This window comes from Rhinolophus sinicus, chromosome 14 (assembly GCF_057876585.1).
Source record: "Rhinolophus sinicus isolate RSI-liver-muscle chromosome 14, RSI-T2T, whole genome shotgun sequence".
In the NCBI taxonomy this organism is placed as follows: Eukaryota; Metazoa; Chordata; class Mammalia; order Chiroptera; family Rhinolophidae; genus Rhinolophus; species Rhinolophus sinicus.
Window position 1 is genome coordinate 37,559,792 of NC_142514.1, and position 15,097 is coordinate 37,574,888.

Sequence of the window (15,097 nt, forward strand, 5' to 3'; positions counted from 1 at the left end):
ATGGGCCAAGTACTATTGCAAGAGGTCTGTGATTTCAAATACCACTAATTATTCAGTGGATTCCAATGGTTGACTTGGAGTTCCAATGTAGCCAGAAAGTAATATCAAGACAAGCACTATTCTAAGCTTTTTTTATATCTATTTTCTCAGCTAAGAACCTTAAAAAGATCATTATTCCATTTTATTGATAAGAAAATTGTGAGTTATTAAATAACTTTGCCATGGTCACAAGCTATTAGGTGTCAGTCACACAGAAGACTCAGGTCTGTCTCAGTTCTAAAATCAATGCTCTTAATCACTGTGCTATAAAAGGGGAAAAATCCATTTTAACCATTAAGGCCATTCCCATGCACCTTTTTTGGCCTGTCTCAAAGAATTGAGCCCATTGACATCTTTCCAAGTTAATCATTCAACCTCACTGGCGCTACAATAAAACATGTGATTTTACATATTTAGGGAGAAAATTTCTTCCCTGAAATATGGGGCTAAAGAGATCAACAAAACCCATTAAACTGGTATAGAAATTATTTCAGTGTGAAAGCATCTGAGCTATAGAAGTTACAGAAAGAATTCTTGTCTGACAGATCTTTATGAGAGTCAGCTGCCACAAACCCCATCTACCTCCAGGGAGGTCTCCAGTCAGGGAGGCGCTGACCTTGGGTACCAGGACATTCCAAAACAAATAGTATAAACAACACTCATCAGAACCTTCTATCCTTTGAAGCTCTAAATCAACCCTCTGACTTACTAAGCTGGTATATAAACCTTTACTCCTAGCTGTTCTGGGAGCTACTCTCTCTGTAGGGTACTCCTAGGAATAAAATTTTCTCCTGTTTATTGTCAGTTAATTCACAGGTCCCCCTCCATCCTCACCAATTGGACCTAATTTGGCAAAGGAGTGTTTCCTCCCAACAGGGCTCACAGTTAAGTTCATTAAAAAAAAAAATTGTTAGCACCAATAAATAGGAAGACACATTAGAATAAAGGACAGTCCTTTGTTTATTTATTTTAACAGGACTTTTATTGGGGAAGAGTGTGTACCTCAAGGATTTCTTTCCAAGTCAAGTTGCCGTCCCCCCAATCGCAGCCGTGGAGGGCGCAGCTCAGCTCCAGGCCCAGCCGCCATTGTTAGTTGCAGGGGGTGCAGCCCACCATCCCTTGCAGGAGTTGAACCCACAACCTTGTGGTTGAGAGGACGTGCTTCAACCAACTGAGTCATCTGGGAGCTCAGCGGCAGCTCAGCTCTAGGTGCTGTGTTCAATCTTAGCTGCAGGGGGCAGAGCCCACCATCCCTTGCAGGAGTCAAGGAGTCAAACAAGCAACCCTGTGGTTGAGAGCTCACCGGCCCACGCGGGAATCGAACAGGCAGCCTTCAGCGCTAGGAGCACGGAGCTCCAACCACCCGAGCCACCAGGCCAGCCTTAAGGACAGTCCTTTAAATGGATGCATTTAGTTTTATATGTATCACTTATCCTTATTTTACTTATTTCTGCCTACTTGTGATAAATAAGGACAGCAAGAGTCTATGGGTAAGCCTTAGGGAACAATTTCCCTAGTTAATTTGGTTCCCCAGGAGCAGTTTCTCTTTTTTCAAATTCACTACTTTAGGGTGTTACCTTTACTAATAACTTCCAGCCTCTTAACCCAAGGCTGACCCTTTCCTGCTGACATTTTGTACTCCTCTGACGGTCCAGTTCCTTTATTTCCTAGGCAGGCCCTTTCCACAATAAAGGTTTTAGTGAGGATCACTACAATGGGAGAAATAATCCAAAGCTAACAGAGATAGGTGTGGGTAAATCACAAATCTTAATTGCTAGTCTTTGTGTTGGTGATGCCCAGAAAGAGAGAAAGACTTGCTCAAAGTCACCGTGCATCACATGACCCTTTCCCTTAGAAAGCGTCCTGGCTATTTGAGAACACAAAAAATAACACATCAGGTGTTAGACAATCTCTTAGTTTTTTAAATTCTGCAAATTTGGTATTATTTATTTCATTTTCCAGAAGAGGAAAGGGAAACTCATAGCTTAAGTAACTGCCTAAAGGAGAGGTGGAGATAAAATTTGAATTTAGCCTTTTTGGACATCAAAGATAATGCATCTTTCCCCTAGACTTCATGGCAACAAAGCTTACAAATGTTTACAAAGTTCTTCAAGCATTGACCATGATTTAAAGAGATCTTGACTATGGTTGTCTAATTTCATTTCAGAAGCTCAATTTCTTTAAACTTCTCGATTTATCTGTATCTGCACTATTGTTACCATATCTCTTCTTTAGAGTTGGCTGGAAGATGGTGGGTATGTCTGTGAAGACTTTCTAGAGGAAGTGACATCTAAGTGAGATCTGAAGAATTAATACCGTCGACGAAAAAGAATCCAGCCTAAGAGAAAGCTTGTAAGAGTTTATTTGAAATAAATTTAATTAAAAAAAAAAAAATATATATATATATATATATATATATATATATATATATATAAAGAGTTTATTTGAGCCAAACTGACGATAATTGCCAGGAAGCAAAGTCTCAATGGATTGAGAAAATGCTCTGGAAAATGGCTGGTTTGCAACTTATTTCATACATTAGAATCAAAGGAGGAGGGTTACATTAAATCTATTGGTTGTAGATTAAGGGGGTGGGAGAAAGCAAAGTGGGGAAATCTCTGGGATTAGATAAAAAATAAAATGGAGAAACACTTCTTTTACATTGGTGGGTATAGGATAGTTAATAGCATTTTACAGCACACAGAGATAGTATTTGGGGACCAAGATAACAATTAGGGATTTTATAGTTTCCTGCTCTGGTATGGTGGGTTGTGCCCCCTGGTGGGTCTGGAAAAACGGATTACTCTAACATTCCAAGCTTATGTTATCTTAGATTCAAAAAGACAACAGATAGGCTCACTTAAGATAAAGATTGACCTTTGTCAAGGAAGCTACAGGCCAAGGATGTGATTCCCCACCATGGCCCACCTTAGTTAGGAACTTTTATATTCACAATATCCTTTGTGGTTATTTTCAGTCTCCTGATCTGGTCAGGTTTAACATGTGGCCCCCTTTCCGTCCACAATAGGAATTACTTATTAGGGGGAGGCAGAGTGGACAACAACGAATGTGCAAAAATACATTTCTAGAACAGAAAAAATTTCAGTATATAGTGGCCAAAGGGAAGGTTATGAGAATGAATATTGATGGTTTAAACTAGAGGTAATTTAGGAGTCAGATCAGGAAGACCCAGCTAAAAATCATCTTAGGGGCGGCCAGATGGCTCGGTTAGAGCTTGAGCTCTGAACAACAGATTTGCTGGTTCAATTCCCACATGGGCCAGTGAGCTGCGCCCTCTACAGCTAAGATTGTGAACAACAGCTCTCCTTGGAGCTGTGCTGCCTTGAGCAGCCACGGGCTGCCCTGCTGCTGTGGGCTACCGTGTGGAGCCAGGAGAGCCCGGTGGCCAGTGTGAGTGGCCGGCAGCCGGCGAGAGCTGCCGTGAGTGGCCGACTGACGACCGGCGACCGACTGCCTGGGGGTGGGGGGGTTAGCTCAACCAGCAACCTCGGTGTTAGGAGCACTGCGCTCCAACGACCTGAGACACTGGGCCCGCCCAGTTTTTTTCCTTTCTTAAAATGCATATACATTTTTTTGGCACCCTGTGTATTATTGGCTACCTTCTATAAGTTAAGCACTGTTTTAGGCCTGGGGATACATCAAAACAAAGTCCTTGCCCTCATGTGGCTTACAATTTTTTCTAGTGGGAAGAGGCAGAGAATAAACAGTAATAAAATAAATACATAGCATGACAAATAGTGTTATGATAATATGAAAGCAGAACAAAAAGGACAAGAAGTATGGGGAGGGTGTGGTGATGACGGTGAGTATCGCCATTCGAGGTATCTGTCAGGGAAGTCCTTACTGATTAGGCAACATTTGACCAAGAACTTGAAGGAAGTAAGAGAGCCATCCATGAGGATAGCATCCTTGCTATCCAACAGTGCTGGAGTGGAATAAGCAAAGGGGAGAGGGACAGACGATGCGGTGCGAGAAGGACAGAGAGAGAACTGATGATGTAGAATCTTGTAGAGCACATTTTTAAGAATTTTTTTTTTTTTTTTTTTAATTCCGCGGAAGATGGGAAGCTATTAGAGGGTTTGGGGCAGAAGAGTGACAGGATCTTTTAAAATGATCACTATGGCAGCTATGTTGAGAATAGATTTTAATAGAGCAAGGGTAGAAGCTGGGAAACAACATAGGAGAACATTGTAAAAATCCAATTGGGTAATGACAGGGGCTTGCACCAGGGTAGCAGTGGTGGAAGAGATAAGACATAGACAGTCTCTGGATATATTTTGAAGATAGAGTCAACAGGATTTTCTAACCGATGGGATATGGGATATCAGAATAAAAGAACCGTGGGCTGCTGTGTGCTGCTGTGGGCTACCATGTGCTGCCATGAGCAGCCAGTGGCCAGCGTGAGTGGCCAGCAGCCAGAGTGAATGGCCGGCAGCCATCATGAGCGGCCAGCAGCTGGCGAGAGCTGCTGTGAGCTGCTGTGAGCAGCCGAACCGAGGACTGGGACCGACTGCCTGGGGGGGGGGGGGGGGGAGTGGTGCAAGGCTCATAATACCAGCATGGGCCAGGGAGTGTCCTACACAACTAGACTGAGAAACAACAGCTTGAACCAGAGAGGGGGAAGAGGAGGCGGAAGAAGGGGGAAAATATTTTTAAATAAAAATAAATAAAAAGAGAATAAAAGAAGAGTAACACGATTTCCAAGGTTTTTGTCATAAGCAACCAAAAGGAAGGAGTTGCCATCTGCTGAAATGGGGAAGACTGGCAGGAAGAGCAGGTTGGGGGGTGGATATCAGTTTACTTTTGGATACATTACTGCTGTTTAGATAACCAGATGGATATGTTGAATAGACAGCTGGAGTCTGAAGTTTAAAAGTGAAGTATAGGCTAGACATATAAAATAGGCATAAATGAGCATATAAATGGCTTTTAAAGTTATGAAACTAGATCAAATCACAATTAAGAGAGAATGGATAGAAAAGAGGTATACAAGTACTGAGTCCTGGGATACACAAAGATTTAGAAGTTTGGGTGATGTGGAATCAAGAGGATGAGAAGGAGCAGCCAATGAGGTAGGAGGAGAAGAGAAAGAAAGGAAAGAAAGAAAGAAAGAAAGAAAGAAAGAAAGAAAGAAAGAAAGAAGGAAGGAAGGAAGGAAGGAAGGAAGGAAGGAAGGAAGGAAGGAAGAAAGAAAAAGAAAGAAAGAAAGAAAGAAAGAAAGAAAGAAAGAAAGAAAGAAGAAAGAAAGAGAGAGAGAGAGAGAGAGAGAGAGAGAGAGAGAGAAAGAAAGAAAGAAAGAAAGAAAGAAAGAAAGAAAGAAAGAAAGAAAGAAAGAAAGAGAAAGAAACGGGGAGGAAGAGGTGAAGATGTGTCCTGGAAGCCAAATGAAGAAAGGTATTTTAGGGAAGAAGTGATCACTTGGGTCAAATGCTGCTAAACAGTCAAATAAGATGAGGAATGAGAAGTGACCGTTGAATTTAGCAACTTGGAAGTTGACTAGAACAGTTTAGTGGAGTGGCAGGCGTGGAAGAAAATGGTAGGAAAACAATTGGAGACAGCAAGTACACACCACACTTTGGAGAAGTTATGCTATGAAAAGTAGAAGAGATGGGGGTAACACCTGAAAAGAGAAATTAGGTTAAGAAATCTTTTTTTGTTTTCTAATTATGAGAAAATTATCAGGTTGTTTATATGCTGATGGCAATCATCCTAGAGAGCAGGTAAAGATGATAATAAAGGAGAAAAAGAGAACGTTGCTGGATGATGTCTTTGAATAAGTAGGAGGGGAAGACATTTAGTGCACAAGACCAGAGGTTGGCCTTAGATAATAGTATAAATCGTTTATAGTAATGGGGAACACTCAGACAGAGCACCTACTGTGTTTCCCGAAAATAACACCTAGCTGGACCATCAGCTCTAATGCGTCTTTTGGAGCAAGAATTAATATAAGACCGGATATAATAATGTAATATAACAACATAACATAACGTAATATAATAATACCGGGTCTTATGTTAATTTTTGCTCCAAAAGACGCATTAGAGCTGATGGTCTGGCTAGGTCTTATTTTCAGGGAAACACGGTATAATGGTGGGTAGATGTGATAGTGGAAGTTTGGGTTGTTCTTTTTTGATTGCTTTTCTTTTTTCAGTGAAAGAGGAAGCTGAGAATCTGGTGGGGAAGAGGAGGTCGTTGGAAGTTTGAGGATAGAGAAGTTATGAAATAGTCCACTTAAAAAAAAAAAGAATATTGATTTGGATTTGGGAGTTAGGAAACTTGATTTTGACTCTCAGGCTTTCCACTCATCAGGTGGGTAAAATTTGTCTATTTAAGCTGTCAGGTGTTCCGTTTATCTATGGGTAAAATGGAAATACCTACTGTCCAGAGTTTTGTTTTATTTTTTTGTATGAGGGTTAAATAAAAGGATAAATGTGAAAGAAAAGCATTTTGCAAAGTTATTTATACTTGAAAAATAATTTTAACATTTGGACTTGCTTTGTGTCAAGCACTGTCGCGTTTTACATATGTTATTTAATCCTTACATTAACCCTGCGAGGCAAGGTGTTCTTATCCCATTTTATTGTTGGGAAGTTGAGCTTCAGAGATACTAAGAATCTCGTCCAAGTTTCACAAGTTAGTAGAAGGCTGAGAGGGCATCCCAATCCAGGATTCAGATCCAAGGCTCCATACTCTTAAGAACCATCCTTTTCCAAGACAAATATTCTCTTAAATTAGCTAAAGTGTATTAATTTACTGCTCTCTTGGAGCAAGTTATAAAGGTCTTGGTACTTTTTAGGGCACAAAAAAGGCTGAGTAATTAATTTTGGGTACTTACACAGTCATAAGTGGTTTTGATATTTGATTCATCCAAACAGAGAGAGGTGCTGTTGCCAAATCTTTAGAGAAACGCCTTTTAAAAATACATATTCTATTTACCAACTCCATAATCTGGTCCACGAGCATTCCTCTGAGGGGCGAAAGCTATGTGGTATCAAATCCCTGAGGCGTGGGATTGAGAGGGGCGAGTAGGCTTGGGATAGCTGTTGGGCAGGAGTGAGGTTGGTCTCTGGGGCGCTGGGGTGGCAGAAAAATAGAACGGTTGGGCCTCAATGGGTTGCACTAGTGGTCGGCGTGGGTGGGGGTGAGGAGGGCAACTCCTAGGGGCGGGGTCTGCGGTGGGCCGGCCTCTACAGACTGGCTGTGAGGCTGCGGCGGGCGCGTGCGCGTCGCTGCGCCGGGCGTTTCAAAAGCCTTTTGCAGCCAGGACCTAGCGGCACGGGCGCTGCGTGCTCTGCTCGCGGATCCGGCGCTGTTCAGCTGCCTCCCGGCGCGGGTCGACTCCACCTCTCGCGGGATCCGGGTCCCGGCTCGAGGGTGGCACTCGCCTCACGCCCCTGCGGGGGTCACCATGGTTCACTTCTTGCACCCGAGCCTCTCGCCCCGTACTATCGTCATTCCCGACGCTCAGAAGGATGCCCTGGGCTGCTGCGTGGTGCAGGTGAGCACCGGGACGGGGGCGGAGACGCGAACTTCCACCGGACCCCGGGTGCCCGCCGCCCCGTGCCCGGCCAGCGCGGCGAATTGTCGGGGACTTTGTGGAGACACTTGTTTCGTTTGGCCGACGTGGGGTGGGGGTAAAGTCTGAAGAGGCTGAACTCTTGCCAGGTTCCAGTCGTCGCCCGGGAAGTGCAAGCTGGAGGGGCGTTTTCTGCCATTGGAGGGGCGTCCAAGGCTCTGGGTCCAAAACACTGACTTTGTGCAGCTGAGTGGAGGCGCCGCGAGAGCGAGTCCCGTCCCGCCCCGCGTGACCTTGGGTGTGTCCCCTCCTCAGGTCTCAGGCTCTCACCTGTGCCTGCCGCAGACAGCAGCTGTTTTACCGGGTGGTGTAAGTTTAGATGTAAGTGCTGGGAATAGCCCTAGGCCTGGCCGGTAGTAAATGGTGTTGCTTATTGTAATGAACCCAAATGCCCCAAACCTCGACGGTTCCCCCGCGTGCGTTGTGGACGCCGTGTTCCCCAGAGGCTGTGACCCATCGGCCCTTACTACCCGAATCTTTGGCCTGGGGGACCGTAATCCGAAGACCCTCCTGAGCCCATCGGGGGGAACTGGAACCCCAAAGACAAATTCCTTCAATTCCACTGTTCCTTTTCTTTCTTTTTTTAACCTGGAGTGCCTGTTAAACCCTGAGCAAAATGCAAACCCAAAGAGTACTTGGTGCCTACTGTGTGTTAAGTAGTATGGCATTTCCAAAGAAAATCCGGTAATCTCGTTTTTCTTTGTAGGCATTGATAGTCTTCATTTTACTGGTATGTAAGGAAGTTGAAAACCCTGAAAGGTAGTTGATTTGCTTATGAACTTGACTGCAGGTGTTACGATGTCAGACTCTACATTCTACAACAAACACCCCAAGGACCACCCTCTTAAAACTCAAAATCTAGTGAAGGCTCAACTCAAAATTAGTACGGAGGGAAGGAAATACTCTGATTGAGGTTGTACTTTACGTACTAACGCCTTGTTGGAGGGCTTTTGTGCCCTGCAAAGATCTAGCCTGTACTCTTGTAGTGCTCTTTAGGCCTCACTTTTAAAAGCTGCTATCAGATTTTTAATTTGTTTATAGCTAATTGAGAAGCTGACCTTTTTAAAGTATGTACTAGCACAGTGTTTGAAGCATTTTTTGTTGTTGCTGTTGATCGGAATCCAAACACAAGATTTTCTTTAGAAAAGTGATCAGACCAATCCATTTTTCTGTCGGGTTCCATATACTACACTCTTTATCCGTTCCATGTACACTCTTTATTCTTTATAAGATTTTATATTTTTAATTAATTTCTAAAATTACACAATGCATAAATTATTTTCCCCTATGATATATATTTATCCATTTATGTCGTTTTAATTTTATTTAGCAATGTTTTGTAGTTTTTGGTGTAAAGGTCTTTTACGTATTTTGTTAAATATATCTTTGTTTTTATATATCGCAGGATTTTATTTGGTAATATTTTGTGAAGTATTTTTATGTCCATGTTTATGATTATTTGCTCTTTAGAAATATTTTGTCTGGTTTTAGTATCAGGATAATGCTGGTGTCAAAAAATGAATTGGGAAGTGTTTTCTATTAAATTTTGTTTGAGTTTTTGGAGGATTGGTATTATTTCTTCCTTAGATGTTTACTAGAACACACCAGTGATGCCACTGAGAATTTAATTTCTTTGGGGGAAGAATTTAATTATGTAGAGCTATTCGTATACTTTATGCAACGGTCGATTCATCAGAAAGTCGTAACATTCCTAAATGTGTATGCACTTACAGCTTATCAGTTTTGTTTTTGTCATGCAAGAAATTTGACCATTTCACCTGAATTATCAAATTTTATTGGCAAAATTATTTATACAATTCCTTTCTTTTAATGCTTATAGGACCTGTGATGATCCCTCGTTTTGTTCCTGGTTTTGGCCATTTGTGTGTTTTTTCTTTCTCTTGGTCTTGTACCTAGGGATTTAGTGTAATAATCTTTTCGAAGAACTAACTTTTGGATTTGATTTATATCCATTGCACATCTGTTTTCTCTTGTTATTTCTGTTCGTAGCTTTATAATTTCCTTTCTTATGTTTTCCTTATTTTTTTATCTTTTTGAGATGGAAATTTAGGTCATTAATTTTATACATATATATATATATATATTTTAATATAAACATTTAGACTATATTTCCCCTCTAACATTGCTTTGGTTAACACCATAAATTTTGACATATTGTTCAAAGTATTTTCTGTGTTCCATTATAATTTCTTCTTTGACCCATAGGATATTTAGAAGTGTATTACGTAATTAATTCCCCAATAGTTGGGGATATTCTGCATATCTTTTTGTTTAATTGACTTTTAATGTAATTGTATTGTCAGAGAACATACTCTAATTCCAGTCCATTTATATTTATTGAGATTGGTTTTATGGCTCATATATGATTGATCTATCTTGGTGCATGTTTATGTGTACTTAAAAGGAATATGTATTATGCGATTGGGTAAAATATTCTTGAATATCAGATTAAGTTGGTTGATAATGTTAATCTATATTCCTACTCATTTTCTGCCTACTTGTTTTTATCATTTACTGAAGGTGAGTATGAGTTTCCAACTGTAATTGTAAATTTTTATTTTTATTTTTATTGAGATTTTGCTTCATGAGTTTTGATCCATTTTGAGTTTATTTTTGTATGTGGTGTAAGAAAGTGTTCATTTTCTTTCATGTATCTTGTTTTCCCTCCAGTTTATTGAGGAGACAGTCATTTCCCAATTGTATGTTTTTGCCTCTGCTTCATGAATTTTGAGGCTGTTAGTAAGTGCAAATACATTTAGGAATTACGTCTTCATGATAAATTAACCCTTTTCATTATGAAACATCCATCTTGATTTTTAGTAATATTCTTGCCCTGAAGCCCTCTTTTTCTGACATTACTATAGTCACTCAAGTTTCCTTATGAGTAGAGTTTAACAACCTGTGTTGTTTGTTTAATGCACATCTCTTGTAAAAGCAGTCTTTTTTATCCAGTCTGATAATTTGTGCCTTTTACAGTAAATGTAATCATCAAAATTGTTGGATGTAAGTCTGCTGTGTTGCTATTTGTGTTCTGTTTGTCCTGTTTGTTGTTGCTGTGTTTCTTCCTTTCCTGACTTCTTTTGGATTGGCTATTTTTAAAGTTCCATTTTTATCTTACTAATGCTGTTTCTCTCCTTTTCTTTCCTTCTTTCTTTTAATGGTCACTCAAAGATAGTTTTTAAATTGTAGTCTCAGGACCTCTGGGGTCCCAAGAACCCATTCTCTTCCATTAAGCCACATATTAGTGAAATTTGCAAGAATGTAAAACAGTGCTGTCCTTGTCACTAAACTTTTTAACATTGTTGAAACTATAGCTGTTTTTAAAAAATGTTGCTTATGTCAACATGTGATTGTTTTTTTAACTTTCATTATTTCTAAATGAATTAATACATCGTTTAAAGATTTCTCAGTTTCTACTTATAATGCAGTAAATGTTGAAAGTTTGAGAGGCATAGCTCTAGGTTCTAAAATACAGACTTACCAGAGTACACTTTACCTTACAACAGTATTCCTTCATTTTCCCTCTTCTTACCCTTTCCTTGTGCTATTGAAATAATACATTTTATTTCTCCATGTTATAAATTGCACAATATACTGTTTTTATCTTTGCCTTGATCAGTTATTTCTTAAATTAGGAAATAAAAGTTTTTTGTTTATCCATGTGTTCCTGTTTCTTGCACTCTTCCTTTTTCTCTAGATCTCAGATACCTTCCTTGTATCATTTTTCTTCAGCTTAAAGAACATTTAACCTTTCTTATAGTGTAGGTCTGCTGGCAAAAAGTTCTCTCTACTTTTGTTTAGAAATACCTTTATTTTATCTTTATTTTTGAAAGATTTTTTCATTGCACCTAGTTTTCCCCCCTACTACACTTTAAAAATATCATTTCATTGTCTTCTGGCTAGCATTGCTTCTGATGAAAAATCAGTGGTGAAAGCTTTCTTTTTTCTTTTTTTAAAAAAACTGTGTCCACACAAATGCCCCCTCTTAAGATTTTTATTCTTTATCATTGATGTTTAGCTATTTGATATGTATTTGCCATCTTTTTATTTTGCTTTGGGTCCATTTTGCTTCTGGGATCAGTGCGTTTATAATTTGAACATTTTTGACATTAAAAAAAAAAAAAGCCATCAAATTGGTTTTATTCTTTGTGCCCAGTGAGTTAACTGTAATTAAGTAAATATTAAACTACAAAACAATTTCATAGATTCCAAATATAGGACATTATCCTTGTTGACAGTTATTTCTTTTTTTTTTTTTGAGTTTAGGTAGTTTCTATTGTACTACTTTCTTTTTTTTTTTTTAAAGATTTTATTGGGGAAACTTTATTGGGGGAACAGTGTGTCCTTCCAGGCTTCCAGGACTTTTTTCCAAGTCAAGTTGTTGTCCTTTCAATCTTAGTTGTGGAGGGTGCCATTCAGCTTCAAGTTGTTGTCCTTTCAGTCTTAGTTGTGGAGGGCGCAGCTCAGCTCCAGGTCCAGTTGCCATTGCTAGTTTCAGGGGACACAGCCCACCATCCCTTGCAGGGGTTGAACTGGCAACCTTGTGGTTGAGAGCTGGCGCTCCAACTAACTGAGCCATCCTGGAGGCAGCTCAGCTCAAGGTGCCGTGTTCAATCTTAGTTGCAGGGGGCGCTGCCCACCATCCCTTGCGGGACTCGAGGAATTGAACTGGCAACCTTGTGGTTGAGAGCCCACTGGCCCATGTGGAAATTGAACCGGCAGCCTTCGGAGTTAGGAGCATGGAGCTCTAACCGCCTGAGCCACCGGGCTGGCCCTATTGTACTACTTTCAACTTCACTGATCTCTAATTTTGTAATGTCTAATCTTTTGATAATGTCATCTGATGTATTATTTATTTTAGATAATATCTTTTGCAACTTTAGAAGTTCCCTTTTGGTCTTTTTTAGGTCTTTCATTTCTCTGTTGAGATTTCAAATTTATTCCCACATTATGTTATTTATATTCATTAATTATAATATTTGTTTTAAAGTCCTTGTCTGTTAATTATGTCATTTCAGTTACTTCTGGTCCTGTTTCTATTGACTGATTTTTTTTTTTCTCCTGCTTTTTACCACATCTGATATTTTATTGTAAGCTAAACTTTATGCATGCTACTTTGAGTGTCTAGATTTTTGTTGTTATCCTGAGTAAGGGTCTTTGTTTGATGTATTAAAAATGATAGTGTAAGTTTTTTAAAAATTTAATTTTACAATTGCTGGTTGCATATAGAAATGCAATTTGTTTTTTTGTTTTTACCTTGTACCCACTAAGACATGTTAATTAGGGGAGTTACATAGTACAGTTTGTATTTCAGAAATGACGAATCTGGACTCTGAGTAGAGATGGATTAGAAAAGGATAGGAGCAAAAGTAGAGAAACTAATTTGGAGTTTTTCAATATTCTAAGTAAGGTATGGTAGTGACTTGGGTTAGGAATTGGTAGTGGAGTGAGAGAGTAGGGGATGAACTAGAAATTTATTTGGGAAATTTAACAGTCATAATCACACCAGGAAACAGATGGCACATTAGAATAGGGATAATTCAATGATAGTTTAATTATGGGCTACTTCCAAATATAATAAGGATGAGGTATGGAAAACCACAATAATGCACTTGTCTATTGTCCAGTAACAGCGACTAGTGCCACCCGTGGGCCCAGAGGATCTACCGGAAGAATTGTCTTAGTCCATTTAGGCTGCTATAACAAAAATACTATAGATTGGGTGACTTATAAACAACAGAAATTTACTTCTCACAGTTCAGGATGCTAGCATGTCCAAGATCAAGGTGCTGGCAGATTTGATGTCTGGCACATTTGGTGTCTTCCTGGTTTATAGATATCTTTTTGCTGTGTCCTCACATGACAGAAGGGGCAAGGTAGTTCTCTGGGGTCTCTTTTATAAAGGCACTAATTTCATTCATGAGGGCTTTACCTTCATGACCTAATCACTTTCCAAAGGTTTCTACCTCTAAATACCGTATAATTGGGGGTTAGATTTCAACATGAGAATTTTGGAGGAACACAAACATTCAGTCTGTAGCAAGGAGAGAGGGCTAATTTTAGAGGAATGATTGGGGGTACACAGCCAGCCCAAAGTCACCTTAAAGAGAGAAAACTGGTACAGAGTAATCACTGAATTAGTATTTGTTGAATGAATGACCATGTGATCTCTGCTTGAATAGTCCCTTACGTTGTATTAAATTGTCAGATTTTTTGGTTGTAGTCCCAGTAAACTGTTAGCTCCAAAAGGATTAGGACTATACTCATACCGGTATTTTCAGTGCCTGGCACGAACAGATGATAAGTGAAGGATTGAGAGAACTTAATATTTTCCAAGATACAACAAAAGCTACAACAGATGAAATCTATTTGGTTAACAGTTGGAATACGGTGGTTTCATTACATATAAATTATTATTAGAGTAAGGAGAATGTATCTTCAGATACCGTCATCAAATAGTTTGATGCCTGGCAGGACCACTTTTATGCTGAATTCTTGTACATGTATTCTAACAAAGTTTTTTGGGTGTTGTTTGTTAGGAGGAGGCATCTCCGTACTCTTTGGTCAACATCTGCCTGAATGTCCTGATTGCTAACTTGGAAAAGTTGTGTTCTGAAAGATCTGATGGAACATTGTGCCTTCCGGAGCATTGGAGTTTCCCTCAGGAATTAGCTGATCGTTTCCTGGAGGTGATGACCTGGCAAGGTAATGATAAGGCTGCTATATTGTATACTATAACACTCTTTACAATTTGAAAAACACTTTCACATGTAATTCCTATTTTGTCCCTCACAACAACCCAGTGGGAAATAGAGAAATTATTCCCATTTTGTGTGGAGGCTGAGTCTCAGAGTCTTTCTGGATCACTTGGAAATTGCCTTACTTCAAGACTTGCCCTGCTATTGGCTTAGCAGAGTAATGAAGGACTAAGTCAAGTTACCACTAATCTGTCTGCCTCCTAGCTGCTGAAATGCTGTTGCTGTAGTTTTGTCTCCCATTCTTTTGATTGTGAATATGAACCTTTAAATAATTTTCCTTTATCTCCCATTATAGTGGAGTTTTCAAAGGGCTATATTTAATTTGCCGTGTTACAGTTTTCTATAGATGAAAAAAAAAATTTTAGTAACAAATTATGGAGGTGTAATTCACATGTAATCCACCCATTTAAAGTTTACAATTCAATGATTTTTTGTTTTTGTAGTTACGGATTTGTGTAACTGTCATAAATTTTAGAAAACTGTCATAAATTTTAGAACATTTTCATCACTTCAAAAAGAAACTCCTTACCTCTCCTCCCTAAACCCTGAGCAACCACTAATCTACTTTCTATCTCTATGGATTTGCCTATTCTGAACATTTAATACAAATGGAATCATGCAATATGTGGCTTTTTATTTTATTTTATATATATTTTTTATTTTAAGGAGGGCACAGCTCATA

At 39.4% G+C, this 15,097-nt stretch overlaps 1 protein-coding gene across 1 annotated transcript in view; it reads left to right on the forward strand.

Moving 5' to 3' along the window:
- Positions 1-7,348: 7,348 nt before the first annotated feature.
- ZYG11A (zyg-11 family member A, cell cycle regulator) overlaps positions 7,349-15,097 on the forward strand; it is a 45,106-nt gene continuing 37,357 nt past the window's right edge. Inside the window, exons 1-2 of the mRNA XM_019742793.3 lie at positions 7,349-7,558; positions 14,197-14,362. Coding sequence (XP_019598352.1) covers positions 7,469-7,558; positions 14,197-14,362 — 256 coding nt within the window. The 5' untranslated portion in view covers positions 7,349-7,468. The remainder of the gene's footprint in view (positions 7,559-14,196; positions 14,363-15,097) is intronic.